The sequence below is a fragment of the Haliotis rubra genome, unplaced genomic scaffold (genome assembly GCF_003918875.1).
Source record: "Haliotis rubra isolate DU_JTF1 unplaced genomic scaffold, ASM391887v1 Scf496, whole genome shotgun sequence".
Taxonomy (NCBI): Eukaryota; Metazoa; Mollusca; class Gastropoda; order Lepetellida; family Haliotidae; genus Haliotis; species Haliotis rubra.
In genome coordinates this window covers 478014-499808 of record NW_025767186.1, presented here as the reverse complement: position 1 = coordinate 499808, position 21795 = coordinate 478014, and the positions used below count along the sequence as shown (strand labels likewise).

General features: G+C 45.3%; 1 protein-coding gene across 5 annotated transcripts in view; it reads right to left on the bottom strand.

Annotated features, from left to right (window-relative positions):
- LOC124291560 (lysosomal alpha-mannosidase-like) overlaps nt 1-21795 on the bottom strand; it is a 56761-nt gene that overhangs the window by 25713 nt on the left and 9253 nt on the right. For 3 of the 5 annotated variants that reach the window (XM_046728576.1, XM_046728577.1, XM_046728578.1), the window contains 6 exons: nt 18017-18088; nt 17327-17443; nt 16203-16409; nt 15962-16034; nt 14070-14109; nt 11602-11671 (listed from right to left, as the gene is read on the bottom strand). In XM_046728576.1, coding sequence (XP_046584532.1) covers nt 11602-11671; nt 14070-14109; nt 15962-16034; nt 16203-16409; nt 17327-17443; nt 18017-18088 — 579 coding nt within the window. Of the gene's footprint in view, nt 1-11601; nt 11672-14069; nt 14110-15961; nt 16035-16202; nt 16410-17326; nt 17444-18016; nt 18089-20740; nt 20839-20913; nt 21012-21795 lie in introns of all 5 variants that reach the window. The other 2 variants (XM_046728574.1, XM_046728575.1) reach the window with 2 other exon arrangements.

Here is a 21795-nt window from a genome sequence, read left to right as displayed (position 1 = left end):
ACTACTTTCTGGAAACACAACACAGAGAATCAGTTACTACTTTCTGGAAACACAACACAGAGGATCAGTTACTACTTAACACAACACAGAACTTTCTGGAAACACAACACAGAGAATCATTCACTACTTTCTGGAAACACAACACAGAGAATCAGTTACTACTTTCTGGAAACACAACACAGAGGATCAGTTACTACTTTCTGGAAACACAACACAGAGAATCATTCACTACTTTCTGGAAACACAACACAGAGGATCAGTTACTTATAACTTTCTGGAAACACAACACAGAGAATCAGTTACTACTTTCTGGAAACACAACACAGAGGATCATTCACTACTTTCTGGAAACACAACACAGAGAATCATTCACTACTTTCTGGAAACACAACACAGAGGATCAGTTACTTATAACTTTCTGGAAACACAACACAGAGAATCATTCACTACTTTCTGGAAACACAACACAGAGAATCATACCTCACACGTGCTCACATAGGTCTATAGTAGGTGTATCACCTCACACATGCTCACATAGGTCTATAGTATGTGTATCACCTCACACGTGCTCACATAGGTCTATAGTAGGTGTATCACCTCACACATGCTCACATAGGTCTATAGTATGTGTATCACCTCGCACGTGCTCACACAGGTCTATAGTAGGTGTATCACCTCACACGTGCTCACATAGGTCTATAGTATTAGGCCTACCCAGCCCCCTTTAAAACTGCGAGGGTCTATCGAGAGGCATCCTTCGATGTGCCTCCAGCCTAGACCCAAAGTTCCAAATATTGACTGATTGGCAGTCCTGGTGGTTTGATGGTAGAGCGTAGGACTCATAATCCAGTGATGCGAGTTCGAGACGGGGTATCGGCGTAAACTTTTGCAAGTGAAAAAAGCACTGTCGTTGCTAAGTTAAATAAGAAGGTCGTCCAGCCTAGTAACGGCAGCCCTGTATGGCCGTCGTTGCTAAGCCAAACAAGATGGTGGCCCAGCCTAGTAACGGCGGGCCTGGCAGATCCGTCGTTGCTAAGCCAAACAAAGATGACGGCCGAGCTTAGCCACACCGTCTAGACCTGACGTCAGAGTATTTCTCTGGCTGTGGCCTGTCACGCGGGTAGTGAATACAAAGCAAGGCACACAGCCGTATTAGGGTTGTAGCGAAAAGGATGTTTGAAACCAGACGCTGAAAATTTTTAGAAGCCACAATCAATTATTATATAATCGGGTTACATAAGCTTGGAAAGCAAACGGGGTTTGGACTGGATTTAAATGTAGCCGTAATATTCGGCAACGACTTTATGGAGTGGGTCTGCCATGAACTCGTCCAAGTAAGCTACAGAGTAGGTGGAGTACGGGGCGGTGCGTTCCCTGGTTGTCAGGCTATTATCGATTAACGTATCCATGAGACGTTGTAACCGTTCGGTGCCCACGAGACCTAAACTGTCGTACAGGCTGGTGAATTTCCCTCGACTTATGACTCGATGCAGGGCGTCATAAATATCGAGGCCACTGACGTCCACCCTGATGCGTCTGAACAACCGTTTCTCGATCAATCTCCACATGTTGATAATGAGATACATAAGACGAATCTTTAATAAGAAGGGGGCAATACCGTGTCGTGAGGGACGATCATCAATTCCTCTCGGACGAATCCCCTACCCGGTCCGTCTTGCAAGTAATACAAATTCAGTTCATCATCTTTGATGTCCACTCGGTCGATTTGGTACGTTTGCATGGACCATATGGGGTCTGTGGAGCGACGTTTATCCCCTCCTTCGAGTTAACCGGGCTGGTACAGATACCTCACGACGACCCAGTCCGGTAATTTTTTCTCTTGGCCGTGATGCGATGGCGCAGCCGATTCGTTCGTCACGGATTTCATTCGAATGGCTTCGACAGGTCTTTTATCGAGGAGTCGTGTGACTTCGTTGTTGATCGCCGACACCACTCGTGGTAAGCGTACCACCCATTCCGTCAATCGTTTTTCTGGGTTGACCATCTCTTTGGCATACTGATGTCCGAACAAACGCTTGGCTAAAGTCCTGTTGAATCTCTCGACAATGGCTTGGCTCCGATGAGCTCCGGCCAAGCCTCGTCTCACCTGGACTTTATGCTTCGATAACAGCTGCTCCCATGAACTAGCATCCGGGATCGACTTGTACTTTGGTCGGCCAGGTCAAGTGACTGCGTTTGTAGATGCATTCTAAAGCCTTGGGGACTTGACTCAAATCTTTGGTTGTCAACGGCTCCGCTTCCTTGTAGCGACTGGCAATGTCCACAATGGTCAGGGCGTACTTGTACGTTTTGTTTCTCACCCTGTCATGCGGGAGAAACAGGAGGTCGGCTTGATGGGTACGATTGGGTATGGAAATGTCAAACTTTCTTCTCGGGATGTATCGGGGAGCCGGCAGGTATACTTGCCAGATGGCTTGTTTTTTAAGCAAGCTTTGGCGGTATCCTTGGAGACGCGATCGGCTTTGGCTAGCTTCGGGATGGCGCTCACACCTTTCCAGTAACCCCGAGGGCTGTAGTAAACCTTCTCCATGATGTATACACGCTATCGTTCATTCAATTGTCTCGACGCATCAAGTGGAGTTTCCTTTATTGGGGGTCTCGGAAACTCCCAATGCGTCGAGGCCTACTGTTGGTACCCATAGCTATAAGTATGGATGCCATCGTTCGCAATCCATCGTTTGGTATCCATGGGCGACAGCGACGTTTTGTTGAGAGTGATGCCGTAGATGTTGTGTTTTTCGCTTCTCAACGCGTTCATGGGGTGTTTGAACGTGCGTTTATCGAAGAGAGCCTGTTTGAAGAGGGTGTGTTGGATGTGTCGTTTCACCACGTATTTCTTCACCCCTTTCGTCTTTCGGATTTCGCCGTCATTGGTTTTTGAATGGAATACATTTTAGGTCTCAATCCGACGTATTCAGCTATGGGTGTCCCTGTGCATTCGTCCTTTATCTTGCCGAGGAACTTTTTATTGGTCGCGTTGTGAAGGGCATGGTGTTGGGGGTAATCGCTGGTGTCGCACAGCTGCAGGTGTTTCGCCATGTCCTCGTACACGTCCTCGGTGCGTATATTCAACAACAAGGAGTCTGTGTTGGTGTACAGCAGCTCGCACCAATCGCTGTACTGTGGTTTGAGTCGGTTGTAATAAAAGTCGTACATCAAATGTTTGGACAGGTTGAGAATGCTCATCCCCACCTAGACAGGTCGGTTGAGCTTGATGTGGCTTTTGTTCATGTGTAACGCTGCCAAGTCGTTATCGAATAGCTTGCTTCAATTGAAGGCCGGGCTGGCTATGAGTTTCCTGAGTTTTTCTTCCTCGTGAGATCGCACAAGTTTTACGTTGACGCGTTTCCTCAAGTTTTCCATGCTTTTACCGAACACCAAACTGTTCATCAGTTTGTAGAGGTTTTTCTCGAAGTCGCTGTGGCTCGTTTTCTCAATTCGGTGTTCAACCGAATGTAAGGTTCCATCCAGGGTTTTTGATCGAATTGCAGCACCCGATGTATTTTAGTTAGCTTCATGCCCAGCGACAAGTACAGTTGCAGATTCCGATAGTGCACCACGTACTTGGTCTTGTGCATCAAGTTTGGAACGAGTTTTTCCACGTTGGCCAGTTTATTTTCCCGAGCAATGTTAGTTGATAGACCGACATCCAGTATCGGTTCACCGTCAACCGTTCGGGAGCCAGCGGATAGCTGCTGTGAGCAGCGTTGAGTTCCGCAGGATAGTCCAAATCCACTTCAAGGATGTAGCCTTTGTTCGAATCCGGCGCGTTGCTCATGATATCAATCTCATCGTTGTCCAACCATTCGAACCCCACGGAGGGTAGGGACTGACTCATGGCCCAGCCATACAGGTTGTTGGCGTCGAGAGACAGGAGGTGGTTGGTGGGCTTGCTCAAGTCAAGTTTTTCACGTATTTGTTGTTGGCTTTCGCGTACCGATTGGAGACCATTTAAATCCCAACGCGCATGCCTTTCTCGACAAACAGGTGCATGTCGTAATCTGTGAGCAATTCCAGTTTAACTCTTCAGCAGCGCATCCCACGAGAGACCGGGGCTGGTGTAGTACCAGGCCTGGTCGAGTTGATACTGTTTCAAACACATCATTCTGAACATCTGGAACACGTCGGCCAGCAGCAGGACGTCCGTTTTCAAGTAGAGGTTGTGGTAGTCGCCAAGATTCTTGCAGCCCAGTTTCTCCCACACGTCGAGTCGCCGCATCGGTGTATCGATCGGTGATGGGGAAGGTATCGTTGGCTTGACCAAACTATCGAGCGATGACAGGAGGAACTGAGCACTGTCGATAAATCTCAGACTGTTGAGCGAGAACGAGATGTATTTTTCCATGTTGCTGGGGATGCATTTGATATCGCCCTTGATGTTCGAGATGGCCTGCATGATCAAGTGAGCATCATACCCTCTCAAATTGTGGAACAATTGGGGAGGGTTTGGGGATCGATTCTAAGCTGGAGGTTACTTGCAGCGTTATGAAGCGACACCTCGTTATCGACAGGTGATGTGGCAATGATCTTTCACGACATCCCTGTTCAGGGGTTGGTCGCACACGTAGCAACGCTTAGCCTTTTCGTGAGCCAGTTTATCCTCCGGCGTCATATCCATCGGGGCAGGGTCTGACAAAGCTTCCCTGATGTTTCCCTCTTCACGTTGTAAGAACGTGAGTAACTTTTCAGCTGCGTCAGGACCTCGGTAGATCATGGGAGCGTTCTTTCGTCCGTCGCATCGGACGACCACGTACCCGAACCCGCAGGCTTGGTGTTCTTGCGTTTTGTACGTGAAACTGATTCGTGTCGGGCGACATGACGTGGTCGACCCGTTTAATGAGCGCTTCGAAGTCGGCGTAAATGACGTAAGGCACAGGCATTTGATGTTTGCGATTGATGAACGTTAAGACGGCCGTCTCTCCCACGCCTCGGCAATTCTCCCGGTGCGCTTCCAGCAGGTCTTCTCGACTGTACCTGTGCAGGTATTGTTCGCAGAAATGTTTCTTTTCCTTGTGGTTCGATTGGTTGTACAACAGTCGGCTCAGACTATTGATCCACACGTAATGATACAGGTCGCCTTTTTCGACAAGATTCTGCGCACATCATCGGGCCTGGAGCTGATTCGGTGCACGATCGTCGTATTGCCTTCGTGGCCGAAGATGTTGATGGCTAAACGGTTTTGTTTTTCCACCTTCGTCATTTGAGAGATGGGTGTGGGTGCGTCTACACCGTCCAAGTTCAGCCCATCGTCTGCGGGATAGCCCGAAGGTCTGTTCGCCACTTTAGAATCGGCGGGGAATAAGGCAGATCTCAGCGCCCATCTTAAGCAGTGATCGTCGCTGTTTTTAACGTTCACGATGGCTTTTTTATGCTTGTAATATGGAGGCAAGTCTAAGTACAATCCGCCTCTGAACGGTAAGTAGTTCGCTATGTCCAAATAGATGGTGTTGATACTTCCCACCACTCACCCGGAGCCCCTGTGCGTCCACCGTTCCAACGATTCTTGTATTCTTTGTAGCGAGGTATCGAGGGTCGAAGGGATCGAGTTGATTGAAGTACGACTTCCTGCTTGCCTCTGAAGTAAGGCTCGATGAACTCGGTACTGCCATCCGTCTGCTGTTTGTTGAGTGACATGTGGATGGTCAACTGGTACTTGATACTTATTAAATCATCTTCTTCGACTTTGTTGGCGATCAGAGGTTTGATGCTGTTGACGTCAATGTTAGACTGCACGGTCATTTTCCAGCCTCTCAGATACTTACCCACGGCATGGTCCGTCGGCATGAATCTCAACTCGACCGGCTCGGTGTCTTCAAGCAAGGTGGACAGTTGGGCTTTCCTCATGCGAGAATAACCCTTCAGGCCCCGTTCTTTAGCTCGGAGTTTGAGGTCTCGCACGGTAGGGGGCTTGACATACTTCATGTCGAGCAAGGTGAGCAGTTTGAGTTTCCTCATGCGAGAATAACCTTTGAGTTCGCCGACGGTCGTAACGATTACTATATCAATGTGCGACTTTTTTTTTTTTAAATATAATTATATTCAAGTGCGAAGTCAAATGTCTAATAGGTTGTTCAATGAAGCGCACATATTTTCTTTTTTTTTAATGTTTATTCTGAGGAGTCGGTAACGTTCGTTGAGAAAATCTCTTTTCGTCAAGTAGATGAGATGACCTTGGACAACGTCCGCTCCATGGGCTTTGCAAAGACGATAATGACATTTCACGCCAATCCCGCACACTTCGCACGTGTACTTGACAAAACCCTTTCTGATGGACATCATGTGGATGCCGCAATAGTCGGTGGTGCATTTCCTGTCGCAGGTTTCGGTTTTTCCGAGAAGCACGTTCTGACACTGAAACGGTGCACGTCGTCCCATCTTTACACATGTAAATATATTTTAGACACATAAATAAATGTTTTAGTCTAATTGCTTGGCGATCCATATGGTGGCGGCTAATCCTAAGGCCACAAAAATCAGCTCCCAGTCTAGCTGTGCCTTGGGAGGGGTGTAATACTGAGAGAGGGTAGGTTCGCCGCCGAGGGGGTCGAGCCGTTTGCCGGTAAGCAGGTAGTATTGTCGCATGGCGTCGTCGACGTCCTTGAACGTTCAAAGGGCGTGGTTTTCGCGTTGGAGTGGGGCGTTGATGAAATCGATTCTTTCCATCGTTTTTTTTTACTTTCGGTTAGCAGCGGCTGCAGTGGCTCAACGGCCAATTAAGTGGCGTTTCCGTTTAAACCGATTTCGGCCGAGTTGGACATTCGTAATCAGGAAAAGATATAATTGCTCCCCGAAAAGGCCAGGGCGTTGATGAGAGCCCCGCCGAGCATGATCGCGACCGTGGCCATTTTTTATATATCTTATACTTTCTTTATTATGTTTTCCGGAATGATACCTTGCTTGACGAGCATCTCTTTGGTGGCCATCGCCAGTCCCAAGTCGAGCACGAGCATGCCCATGTCTTGCAGGTTGAAATCTAGTTTGGATGCCGGTTGTTTGGTGATCATTTTGCTCAATCGAGCGTAGCCTATGGCGAATGTTTTTCCGTCGGGGTTAGACATGATTATAACATAACATGTGGGTTTACCTCTAATTGTGGTTTGTCGAGGGGGTCACCACCGGTGGTGGTGGTGGTGGTGGTGGTGTCTTTTGTTGATGGAGCCATACGACCGCGGTGATACCCACGACAGTGGCTGCCACAGCGTACAGAATCCACGGCGGGGTCGGTTTATGATGCTTAGCTAACCCCCCTTTTTTACCGGCGGCTACTTTTTTTATTCTTGGGTTTCTTAAATGTCTGTATCAATCACTCTGGGGGGGGTTTCCTCCTCTATCGCAGGAGTCGTTTCGGTGTTCGGCACCGTCATCCTGTATATCAGTAGTCGAACATTTATGTTTAAATTGACAGGGCCTCGCCGTAATGATCGCCGCGGTGATGGGAGCTAAGAATACACCGTATCTGTGATACAACTCACAACTGATGGTGTTCAAGGCGTGACCGATAAACTGATCTGCGTCGAGATCTTCTCACAAATAAGGTCGACATGCCGGTGGAATGAGAAGCAGAGACGAAGAGATCATGGTGTAACATTGCGTTAGAGTCGACCCTATGGTTTTCGTCATTTCGGCACCGAATCGGGATTCGTATCTCTAGCATACAGTTTATGGATGTCCCCATCGGACATCTTATAAATTTTATCAGTGGTCATGGTTTCGCCTAGGTATTGTTTCCCCTTCCCACCCACGATGAGGGCAACGAGTCTTTCTCGTTTATCCCCAACATGACCATAAATCGAGCTCGAAAGTGGGAACCCTCCTTCGCATCCACGACGATTTTAATGTGCGTGAGTTCGGTAGCACTTAAATTATTGCTTTTAGGATAAATCACTCCCAGCTTGTACTTGGGTGTAGCCATATTGAAAGTATACCGCTGTGTCTCGTAAATGTGTAACATGTACGTCACAATCCCGGGAATCACGAACGGCGAGCCCGTTTTACTGCTGTACGCGATCGATAACACGTCGGGGGACCTCGGAATCACGCTCTGCGATCTCACCTACTACCCATGATGGGCGAACATCAGTCAATGTCAAGGGACCAACAAGCTATTCATCGATGGCAATCGCCACGAGTTGTCCGGCCGGTTATTACAGCGTGTGCATGCTCAATGATGAAATATTCAAACCCATGGGAGCCAGCCTCAAACTCAACGAGTCGAGATAGTGCGCTGGCGTTCACGAATGGGGAAAAACACATCCGATTCGGTAGGCCCTTGGCGAAGCGCTTCGGGTTTCTGTCGAACAGCGTACAACCCGAGACACCGCCCGCGGGTTCGAAATTACCGAGCCTCGTGGTCTATCGCGAGGTGTTCGTTCATCTAAGCCGCGACAGACAACATTCAAAGCGAGCGTCCTTCCAGCTGCTGAGATCCGTGCGGTGAAATTGGAAAAGTGCAGCGGCGGCCAGAACAGAATCGTTTCCGACCTTACAGTACAGAAAGTTAGCGCGGAAACATAGCGGAACTCAAACTATCCGTTTTAGATATAAGACATAAACCCATACATATCGGCTATCGAGCGCCATGCTGCACATCAAACAACGATGACTCAAGCTTCGGTCCCGGAACAGCCATGCACGAATTACAAAAATGCCCTACATGGCGATTTCCAACCTCGGGGGACACCGCAGCGGGTTTGGCGACCCAGGGTTGAAGGCAAAATATACAGTTTAGAATTAAGAAACAACACTTACAGGCGTAAGTCCGCGGTGGTGGTGGTGGTAACCTAGGAAATTTAGGCGATGTGGTCACCAGAGGTCTCTTGAAAAACACCCAAAACAATCTAGTCCTCAGCGACAATAACAAATGGATAATGGTCCGGCATTCGATGGCAATCTAGGCGATTTAGACAATGTCGAGGACCCAAGGTCTCTTAAAAACGCGTTGTACCAGTTAAGTCCCTAACCGATGATAACCAATGGACGTTGATCTCCTCCCAAATCGACTGGCTACTCGATATCACCCTCGTTTCTCCCTCGTGTTTGCAGAGTCGAAGGATCATTATTTAATGAAAGTCCTCAATAAGGGGTTTCTCATCAGCTGCTTACGTCCCCTCGCAAGCGAAGGAGTGTGATCATGAGCCTCATCCCCAATAAAGCGGGTCATTTGCTAGCGAAATCGACCAGATAGTCGAAATACAAGTTTACAGTTGTTGCTTGAATCGGAATACGGGATGATTTCACACAAAGGATTCCACACAATTCTACGCTTTATATCGAAGTCTTTCTCGGGGAGGCATCACCCAACAGAGATGTTGAAATTATAGCGGGGAGTAAACCTCCGTTGGCCTCGAAAACATCAAAATCACATGTGCTCAATTTACATACAGAAAACGTCAACTTATATGCGAAGTCTCGAAGGAGTCACGATTAACTTAGAAATACAATCGCACTCACGAGGATTTTTATACCTTCAAAATCCATCTCATCAGCTTAAAGTTTACGCCTGAGAAATTGTCTGAGAATCAATTGAAGACTCTTCGATATCTGAGCATAACCATGGGCTTAATGGTCAAACCCGAATCAAATCGCCACCATTGCATTCTCCGATCTCGGGACACGCGAGGATTTGACTAAACCCGGTGAAAAAGCGCCTTATGCGTGTTGCAATTACAAAACAACGTGTACCAATGTCGAGAAGTCATCGTTGAATTGAACTGGATCATCAATATCGTCCTGACCTACCTATCTCGGTGGTGATGGTGATGTCATCGAACTGAAAAATAATGGTGCTCTACTGGATAGTTTTAGTCCATTCAGCGAAAAAAGCGGTGTACAAATCAAGCGTTACCAGATCAAGCGGGTAATATGTTAGTCACCCTTCCGGAACCCAAATATAATCTGATGGGATTGAATAAAATCATAAGTATGAAATCCAGAAGCGTGGATCAAGCGATACACGGTTCTACAGTTATTATTGAAGTTTATCTAAGAGATGACCCCGCGAAAGATGTACCATTTCTAAATGGGTTAAAATATGCTGGTATGATGCATGCATCATTATAAGCGTTATCGTATTTATATACAATTGAAGCTTATTTCCTAACTTATAATATACTCGAGTTGGGATTGTATCCGACCATGGACAACGTTGCTCAAGCGCTTTCGAAACCGTGGATGCATTTCGTTTCGCGACAGATCAGCGAAAATTAAACACCAATTGGAGCGAAAGCGGTGCGACTTCGGATTGCACAAAAAATACCATCGAGCCGTCAGTGCCATTGGCCGGTGTGGACACATCTCTCGTGGCAGTTAGCATGGGATTAAGGCGTGGCAGGTGTTGGCTTATTATCCACCATCGGTGGCCACACCGTAGTCCACCGGGTTAGAAATAACCGTCGAGTATCGGGACTGGCGGGAGTAGCCCTTAAATTCATTTCACGTTGTCTGCAGCGGAAAGCTGAAGCAAAAATCAGGGTTCTGGCTGAAGCCAAGTTAAATCGATCAGCGATCATATTTCCAGCCGCGATCACCGATAGCAAAATCTCCGAGGAAGAGTTTAGTTTGGTGATGTCGAAAATCGCAAAATACCACCGAATGAAAGAAGAGATTCGAACCAAGACTTCGAAAAACCACTGACATTGGCAAAGATGAGACAAAAAGCTCATAGAACAGGCCGATAACAAATCATTCAAAGATTCACCTTAAACTGTTTGGTTGATGTAAAAGCATAACCTAATAAAAATATTAAACCCTCATCGTATTACTACTACTTTTCAAGAAACTCACATTAGGTCAACACGACTGTAGGCAGTCAGGCGAGAGCAGCTGGGCAACAGCTACTGTTTAGATCAATGCACATCAAGCAAACTGTTTTTTGTAGATTTTAACATTGCTATATATAACTCATACACTTTCCAAGCTTATGTAACCCGATTTTAAAATAATTGATTGTTGCTTCTAAATATCTTTTCAGCGTCTGGTTTCAAACATCCTTTTCACTACAGTAGCTAGTATAGACGGAGCCCAGCTCAGGAGGCACAAGTGGCTCAAATATTCATGCCTTGCTTTGTATTCAATACCCGCGTGACAGGCCACAGCCAGAGAAATAGTTAGTTTGTTTTGTCTCATTTATCCCACATCAATGTTTTCCTGGTTCACTAGATATCCGACATAGTATGGACAACACTCACCTACCGTTGTGTGCGCTGTTGAGTTTGACTGTTGCTAGGTTTGGTGACCGCCTAGCAACGCCGCGGGATCAGTCTTCTCACCGTTGCTAAGCTCGGCCGCCATCTTTGTTTGGCTTAGCAACAACGGATCTGCCAGGCAAAAGTTTCCGCCGATACCCTGTCCGGAACTCGCATCGCTAGATTACGAGTCCTACGCTCTACCATCACACCACCGGGACTGCCGATCAGTAAATATTCGGAACTTTGGGTCTAGGCTGGAGGCACATCAAAGGATGCCTCTCGATAGACCCTCGCAGTTTTTAAGGGGGGCAGGGAGGCTTAATTCCCACAAATAAGCCTCTAAGCCGCATGTGTGGCAAAAAACTACTAATTAGGTCTATAGTAGGTGTATTACCTGGCACTCGTTCACACCATTAGCCAGTCTCTCGGCATAGTCATAGGCCACAGCTTGCTTCTCTGTACCACTGTCCAACAAAGGCAACATTCACTACACCATTGTGTTATACAGTTATCATCCGTATTGATGTTATAAGCATAAGCCAGCTATATTCCTGTTATACACAACAGTCACCTATATTCTTGTTATATACAACAGTCAGCTATATTCTTGTTATATACAACAGTCAGCTATATTCCTGTTATACACAACAGTCACCTATATTCTTGTTATATACAACAGTCAGCTATATTGCTGTCATATACAACAGTCAGCTATATTCTTGTTATATACAACAGTCAGCTATATTCCTGTTATACACAAGAGTCAGCTATATTCTTGTTATATACAACAGTCAGCTATATTCTTGTTATATACAACAGTCAGCTATATTCCTGTTATATACAACAGTCAGCTATATTCCTGTTATATACAACAGTCAGCTATATTCCTGTTATATACAACAGTCAGTTATATTCCAGTTATATACAACAGTCAGCTATATTCCTGTTATATACAACAGTCAGCTATATTCCTGTTATATACAACAGTCAGCTATATCCATGTTATATACAACAGTCAGCTATATCCATGTTATATACAAGTCAGCTATATTCCTGTTATATACAACAGTCAGCTATATTCCTGTTATATACAACAGTCAGCTATATTCCTGTTATACACAACAGTCAGCTATATTCCTGTTATATACAACAGTCAGCTATATTCCTGTTATATACAACAGTCAGCTATATTTGTGTTATACAACAGTCAGCTATATCCACGTTATATACAACAGTCAGCTATATTCCCTGTTATATACAACAGTCAGCTATATACCTGTTATATACAACAGTCAGCTATATCCATGTTACACACCACAGTCAGCTATATTCCTGTTATATACAACAGTCAGCTATATTCCTGTTATATACAACAGTCAGCTATATTCCTGTTATATACAACAGTCAGCTATATTCCTGTTATATACAACAGTCAGCTATATTCCTGTTATATACAACAGTCAGCTATATTCCTGTTATATACAAGTCAGTCAGCTATATTCCTGTTATATACAACAGTCAGCTATATTCCTGTTATATACAACAGTCAGCTATATTCCTGTTATATACAACAGTCAGCTATATCCATGTTACACACCACAGTCAGCTTTATTGCTGTTATATACAACAGTTAGCTATATTCCTGTTATATACAACAGTCAGCTATATTCCTGTTATATACAACAGTCAGCTATATTCCTGTTATATACAACAGTCAGCTATATTCCTGTTATATACAACAGTCAGCTATATTCCTGTTATATACAAGTCAGCTATATTCCTGTTATATACAACAGTCAGCTATAGTCCTGTCAGTCTATATTCCTGTTATATATACAACAGTCAGCTATATCCATGTTACACACCACAGTCAGCTTTATTGCTGTTATATACAACAGTCAGCTATATTCCTGTTATATACAACAGTCAGCTATATTCCTGTTATATACAACAGTCAGCTATATTCCTGTTATATACAACAGTCAGCTATATTCCTGTTATATACAAGTCAGCTATATTCCTGTTATATACAACAGTCAGCTATAGTCCTGTTATATACAACAGTCAGCTATATTCCTGTTATATACAACAGTCAGCTATATCCATGTTACACACCACAGTCAGCTTTATTGCTGTTATATACAACAGTTAGCTATATTCCTGTTATATACAACAGTCAGCTATACTCCTGTTATATACAAGTCAGCTATATTCCTGTTATATACAACAGTCAGCTATATTCCTGTTATATACAACAGTCAGCTATATTCCTGTTATATACAAGTCAGCTATATTCCTGTTATATACAACAGTCAGCTATAGTCCTGTTATATACAACAGTCAGCTATATTCCTGTTATATACAACAGTCAGCTATATCCATGTTACACACCACAGTCAGCTTTATTGCTGTTATATACAACAGTCAGCTATATTCCTGTTATATACAACAGTCAGCTATACTCCTGTTATATACAACAGTCAGCTATATTCCTGTTATATACAACAGTCAGCTATATTCCTGTTATATACAACAGTCAGCTATATTCCTGTTATATACAAGTCAGCTATATTCCTGTTATATACAACAGTCAGCTATATTATTGTTATATACAACAGTCAGTTATATTCTTGTTATATACAACAGTCAGCTATATAACTGTTATATACAACAGTCAGCTATATTCCTGTTATATACAACAGTCAGCTATATTCCTGTTATACACAACAGTCAGCTATATCCATGTTATACACAACAGTCAGCTATATCCATGTTACACACAACAGTCAGCTATATTCCTGTTATATACAACAGTCAGCTATATCCATGTTACACACAGCTGTCAGATGTATAATCTCCTACCTGACAGCATCATGATGTTGGGCCACACCCACAGCTTCCTCTGTAGAAGAAAACAGTCACATAACAACACAAACATAGACTTTAACATAAATTTGTCAAGTCCTGTTCTGTCAAAAACTTACTGAGTATTTCTATGTTATAGGTGCAGTGTTCCGTCAAGTGCTCACTGAGTATTTCTATGTTGTAGGTGACGTGTTCTGTCAAGTACTTACTGAGTATTTCTATGTTGTAGGTGGCGTGTTCTGTCAAGTACTTACTGAGTATTTCTATGTTGTAGGTGGCGTGTTCTGTCAAGTACTTACTGAGTATTTCTATGTTGAAGCTGGCGTGTTCTGTCAAGTACTTACTGAGTATTTCTATGTTGAAGGTGGCATGTACTCTGTCAAGTACTTACTGAGTATTTCTATGTTGAAGCTGGCGTGTTCTGTCAAGTACTTACTGAGTATTTCTATGTTGTAGGTGAAGGTGCGTGTTCTGTCAAGTACTTACTGAGTATTTCTATGTTGAAGCTGGCGTGTTCTGTCAAGTACTTACTGAGTATTTCTATGTTGAAGCTGGCGTGTTCTGTCAAGTACTTACTGAGTATTTCTATGTTGAAGCTGGCGTGTTCTGTCAAGTACTTACTGAGTATTTCTATGTTGTAGGTGCAGTGTTCTGTCAAGTGCTCACTGAGTATTTCTATGTTGAAGGTGGCGTGTTCTGTCAAGTACTTACTGAGTATTTCTATGTTGAAGCTGGCGTGTTCTGTCAAGTACTTACTGAGTATTTCTATGTTGAAGCTGGCGTGTTCTGTCAAGTACTTACTGAGTATTTCTATGTTGTAGGTGGCGTGTTCTGTCAAGTACTTACTGAGTATTTCTATGTTGTAGGTGGCGTGTTCTGTCAAGTACTTACTGAGTATTTCCATGTTATAGGTGGCAGTGTTCTGTCAAGTACTTACTGAGTATTTCTATGTTGTAGGTGGCGGTTCTGTCAAGTACTTACTGAGTATTTCTATGTTGAAGCTGGCGTGTTCTGTCAAGTACTTACTGAGTATTTCTATGTTGAAGGTGTGGTGTTCTGTCAAGCACTTACTGAGCATTTCTATGTTGAAGCTGGCGTGTTCTGTCAAGCACTTACTGAGTATTTCTATGTTGAAGCTGGTGGTTCTGTCAAGTACTTACTGAGTATTTCTATGTTGAAGGTGGCGGTTTCTGTCAAGTACTTACTGAGCATTTCTATGTTGAAGGTGGCGTGTTCTGTCAAGCACTTACTGAGTATTTCTATGTTGAAGGTGTGGCGGTTCTGTCAAGCACTTACTGAGTATTTCTATGTTGAAGGTGAAGTGGTTCTGTCAAGTACTTACTGAGTATTTCTATGTTGAAGCTGTTCTGTCAGATGGTTCTGTCAAGTACTTACTGAGTATTTCTATGTTGTAGGTGGCATGGTTCTGTCAAGTACTTACTGAGTATTTCTATGTTGTAGGTGCATGTTCTGTCAAGTACTTACTGAGTATTTCCATGTTATAGGTGCAGTGTTCTGTCAAGTACTTACTGAGTATTTCTATGTTGTAGGTGGCGGTTCTGTCAAGTACTTACTGAGTATTTCTATGTTGTAGGTGGCGTGTTCTGTCAAGTACTTACTGAGTATTTCCATGTTATAGGTGCAGTGTTCTGTCAAGTACTTACTGAGTATTTCTATGTTGTAGGTGGCGTGTTCTGTCAAGTACTTACTGAGTATTTCCATGTTATAGGTGCAGTGTTCTGTCAAGTACTTACTGAGTATTTCTATGTTGAAGGTGGCGTGTTCTGTCAAGTACTTACTGAGTATTTCTATGTTGTAGGTGGCGTGTTCTGTCAAGTACTTACTGAGTATTTCTATGTTGAAGGTGGCGTGTTCTGTCAAGTACTTACTGAGTATTTCTATGTTGTAGGTGCTATTATCGGTGTCCTCCAACTGGGCCAGAGCATCCATCTGTTTCACAACCTACAACAGGCAGAGGATACTTTGACATTGTGGGGTGGAACAGGTGTTAAATACAGGTCCAAAGCTAAAGTAACTCTAAGCGGTTTGTAAACCCTGATGGTATTGCCATGCTCTTGGCATAGCAAAGTCTAACAAGCATCCCATAGATGCGGTTTAGATAATATCTACCTGCAGGAAGTTGTTGGTCCTCCTGACGTAGTTCTTGAGGGCAGCTCTGCTGCTGAAGTAACCTGTCCAGTAGGCATGGGGACTATCCCCATAGGGGAAGAAGTCATCCTCCTTCGTAGTCCAGGTTTTGTCGGCCTTGTTCAGCTGGTAGGTGTAGCAGGACGGGGTGGAGTACAGCACGTTCACATTGCTGTTGTTGGCCGTTTGCTGAAACACCAAGCTGTGGTGTATATCAGCCTAACCTACTACCTACTGACTGGACATTAAGTCATTCTCCTCTACAGTCCTGACTGGACATTCTGTCAGCCTCACCTACTGCCTAATGACTCGACATTCTGTCAGCCTCACCTACTGCCTAATGACTCGACATTCTGTCAGCCTCACCTACTGCCTACTGACTGGACATTCTGTCAGCCTCACCTACTGCCTACTGACTGGACATTCTGTCAGCCTCACCTACTGCCTACTGACTGGACATTCTGTCAGCCTCACCTACTGCCTACTGACTGGACATTCTGTCAGCCTCACCTACTGCCTACTGACTGGACATTCTGTCAGCCTCACCTACTGCCTACTGACTGGACATTCTGTCAGCCTCACCTACTGCCTACTGACTGGACATTCTGTCAGCCTCACCTACTGCCTAATGACTGGACATTCTGTCAGCCTCACCTACTGCCTACTGACTGGACATTCTGTCAGCCTCACCTACTGCCTACTGACTGAACATTCTGTCAGTCTCACCTATTGCCTAATGACTCGACATTCTGTCAGCCTCACCTACTGCCTACTGACTGAACATTCTGTCAGTCTCACCTACTGCCTACTGACTGGACATTCTCACTTACTGCCTACTTACTGGACATTCAGTCAGCCTCACCTACTGCCTACTGACTGGACATTCTCACCTACTGCCTACTGATTGGACATTCTCACCTACTGCCTACTGACTGGACATTCTGTCAGTCTCACCTACTGCCTACTGATTGAACATTCTGTGAGTCTTCTCTATCGTCTACTTACTGGACATTGATATTTTGAGGTGATATCTCTTGGCAGACTGTTCTCTCAGTTCACATACATTTCACATACAGTTCATTTATAGTCCATAAATAAACACAAACCTGTTCATTCACATATCTCAAGAGTTTGTCGAGATTCTTGAACCAGGTGTGAGCATTTGAATACTGGAAGTCCGATCCCATGGTCATGATGATGTGGTCAGTCTGGTAGTGCTTGGCCTGGAGAAGGAACATGGGTATTAGTACAGTGTGGGTGGCATGTATCCTCACATGAGGACACTACAAGCCTGCCCTGTGGTGGATCAAGCTCACCTGGTCATGAGGACACTACAAGCCTGCCCTGTGGTGGATCGAGCTCACCTGGTCATGAGGACACTACAAGCCTGCCCTGTGGTGGATCAAGCTCACCTGGTCATGAGGACACTACAAGCCTGCCCTGTGGTGGATCGAGCTCACCTGGTCATGAGGACACTACAAGCCTGCCCTGTGGTGGATCAAGCTCACCTGGTCATGAGGACACTACAAGCCTGCCCTGTGGTGGATCGAGCTCACCTGGTCATGAGGACACTACAAGCCTGCCCTGTGGTGGATCAAGCTCACCTGGTCATGAGGACACTACAAGCCTGCCCTGTGGTGGATCAAGCTCACCTGGTCATGAGGACACTACAAGCCTGGCCTGTGGTGGATCAAGCTCACCTGGTCATGAGGACACTACAAGCCTGCCCTGTGGTGGATCAAGCTCACCTGGTCATGAGGACACTACAAGCCTGGCCTGTGGTGGATCAAGCTCACCTGGTCATGCACAGCTTTGAGGAAGGCAGCAACTCTATCAGGCACATTGTAGTCATGGAGACGCTCATCATCCTAGAAAATGTATTTAGCAAAAACTAAAGAAACAACAAAATATGGAAACTTTCAGATAAATAACACCATGAGAACTTTTCAATAAGGAATGGTTAATATCAAGACATTTATTACACTATAAATTACTATAGCAAACATTCGGTACAAGATGTTTAAACTAGTTGGTTACGTGAATGTTTAAACAGATTTTTAATGATGAACAAAATGAGACATTCTTTTTCAAACAAAGGCTCAGTACTGGGAGTAAAATAGACCAGCAAAGACAAATGGTGGAAGAACTGCTGGAGTATCTGGTTATATGACACCATCAAGGAGGATGACACACATACAGGGAGATGACAGTTAGATGTACAATGGATGATCAATGGAATAAGTGCCAGTAGAAATAGAAAAGACATGTTACCATACAGAACCAAGAGGACCCTGAAACAGCTCTGGTTCAGGATCCCCAACTTAGCCCTGATAAAAGATCACCAACTTAGTCCTGGTACAGGACCCAGACTTAGCCCTGAAACAGCACCCCAACATAGCCCTGATACAGGACCCCAACTTAGTCCTGATACAGGACCCCAACTTAGCCCTGATACAGGACTCCAACATAGCCCTGATACAGCACCCCAACTTAGCCCTGATACAGGACCCCAACATAGCCCTGATACAGGACCCCAACATAGCCCTGATACAGGACCCCAACATAGCCCTGATACAGGACCCCAACATAGCCCTGAAACAGCACCCCAACTTAGCCCTGATACAGGACCCCACCTTAGCCCTGATACAGGACCCCACCTTAGCCCTGATACAGGACCCCACCTTAGCCCTGATACAGGACCCCAACATAGCCCTGAAACAGCACCCCAACTTAGCCCTGATACAGGACCCCAACATAGCCCTGAAACAGCACCCCAACTTAGCTCTGATACAGGATCCCAACTTAGCACTGATACAGGACCCCAATTTAGCCCTGATACAGGACCCCAACATAGCTCTGATACAGCACCCCAATTTAGCCCTGATACAACACCCCAACATAGCTCTGATACAGCACCCCAATTTAGCCCTGATACAGCACCCCAACATAGTTCTGATACAGCACCCCAACTTAGCTCTGATACAGGACCCCAACTTAGCACTGATACAGGACCCCAATTTCGCCCTCATACAGCACCCCAATTTAGCCCTGATACAGGACCCCAACATAGCTCTGATACAGCACCCCAATTTAGCCCTGATACAGGACCCCAACATAGCTCTGATACAGCACCCCAATTTAGCCCTGATACAGCACCCCAACATAGCCATAACACAGGACCCCAACTTAGGCCTGAAACACAACCCCAACTTAGCCCTGATACAGGACCCCAACATTGCTCTGATACAGCACCCCAACTTAGCATTGATACAGCACCCCAACTTAGCATTGATACAGGACCCCTACTTGGCCCTGATACAGGACCCCTACTTGGCCCTAATACAGGACCCCAACTTAGCCCTGATACAGGACCCCAACATTGCTCTGATACAGCACCCCAACTTAGCATTGATACAGGACCCCTACTTGGCCCTAATACAGGACCCCAACTTAGCCCTGATACAGGACCCCAACTTAGCATTGATACAGGACCCCAACTTAGGCCTGATACAGCACCCCAACTTAGCATTGATACAGGACCCCAACTTATCCCTGATACAGGACCCCAACTTATCCCTGATACAGGCCCCCAACTTAGCACTGATACAGGACCCCAACTTATCCCTGATACAGGACCCAAAATTAGCCCTAATAAAGGTCCCCCACTTAGCCCTGATACAGGACCCCAACTTAGCATTGATACAGGACCCCAACTTAGGCCTGATACAGGACCCCAACTTAGCATTGATACAGGACCCCAACTTAGCCCTGATACAGGATCACCAACTTAGCCCTGATGTAGGACCCCAACACAGCCCTGATGTAGGACCCCAACTTAGCCCTGAAACAGAATCACCAACTTAGCCCTAATACAGGACCCAAACTTAGCTCTCGTTCAGGATCCCAACACAGCCCTAAGACACGATCACCAACATAACCCTGGAACAGAATCACCAACTTAGCCCTGATACAGGATCACCAACTTAGCCCTGATACAGGATCACCAACTAAGCCCTTATTGAGGGACCCACTCGGGTCACAGAAATCCATAAACATGTTGCAGATGGATCAAGCCTTCTGGAAGAGCAGAGATGTCTAACTGACAGTTACCATGATAGGTGGATCAGAGCTCTTGACATTAACATACCAGAATCCTACAGGTGGCCTGTAATGGTGATAGAGGGCCTTAGTGAAAAGGTCAGCAGAGGGGCCTGTAATAGAGGGGTGCTGCTGGACATGAAGATAAATGGGGTCCAATCCTGAAGGGTTAGAACAGGAATCCTGCATTCTATTGAAAGTCATAAAAGGTGACAAACCAATGATGACCTGGCTGGTTGCTTGGCACTATACCCTGTCAAGCAGTGATCACGATATCAGCTACTAGTTTGTCAAGCCCAAGGAGACTGAATGGATAACTGAGAACCTTTCTATTTATGACCCTGGAATCCCCAAGCAGCTACCCAGGTGAAGGTCAGAGAGGTGAAGGATGCTCAAGGGAAAGGTCTATCTGATAGCTTTACCATGACAGGTTCATCTTGACAAAAGCTATCATAGCAGAAGCCACTTGGTGGTGAATAGCCATTGAACAGGGCACCGGTGAAAAGGTCAGCTCTATCCCCTAAATACAAAAAGCAAAGGTAAGATAAGAGTGAAACAAGACAGACAAAGGCAGCACTGTGCAGTCTGCAGTTACCATGACAGGGGAATCACGGCAGGAAGCGTCATAGCAGAATCCTCCTGGTGGCCCATACCCATTGTACAGTGCTCCGGTAAACAGGTCTGCAGTCGCACCTGAACATCACAGAGCATGATAGAGCAGGACAGAACATCCTAGAGAAGCTAAACACACTGTACAGTCCTTCAGTAACTAGGTCTGACCTCAGAACATCACTACAGCATGCCAGCAGCTTCTGCAAGAGCAGGACAGAAGGTGGACGTGGAGCCAGGTGTACAGACGCTCGACACATGGGTGTTCAATGGCCATACAGACATCAGACATGACGAGACATGATGGCAGCTAGATGGCTGTTAGCTTAGTCAAGGCTGGTCCTTCATTACATCACAAAATTTGCCAAAATATGGCCAGATAAATGAATTCTGACTAATTCACTGTATCACTACTGTGCACCAATGTCCACAGTCTGTTGTGTTGTGGTCAACTACAGTGTGACATCAACGAGAACACTCGGGCACACCATCTACAAGAAACAGACAGACTATTAGTAGAGGGGGTTGACAACATGTTAGTGGAGGAATGTCAGTGTTGACAGTGTGGTAGTGGAAGAGACTGACAGTGTGGTAGTGGAAGAGACTGACAGTGTGGTAGTGGAAGAGACTGACAGTGTGGTAGTGGAAGAGACTGACAGTATGTTAGTGGAAGAGACTGACAATGTGTATGTAGGAGACTGACAATGTGTTAGTAGGAGACTGACAATGTGTATGTAGGAGACTGACAATGTGTTAGTAGGAGACTGACAATGTGTATGGTGTATGTAGGAGACTGACAATGTGTATGTAGGAGACTGAGACAGACTGAGATGTAAGACATCTGGAGAATATTTCAGCTATTCCCCCA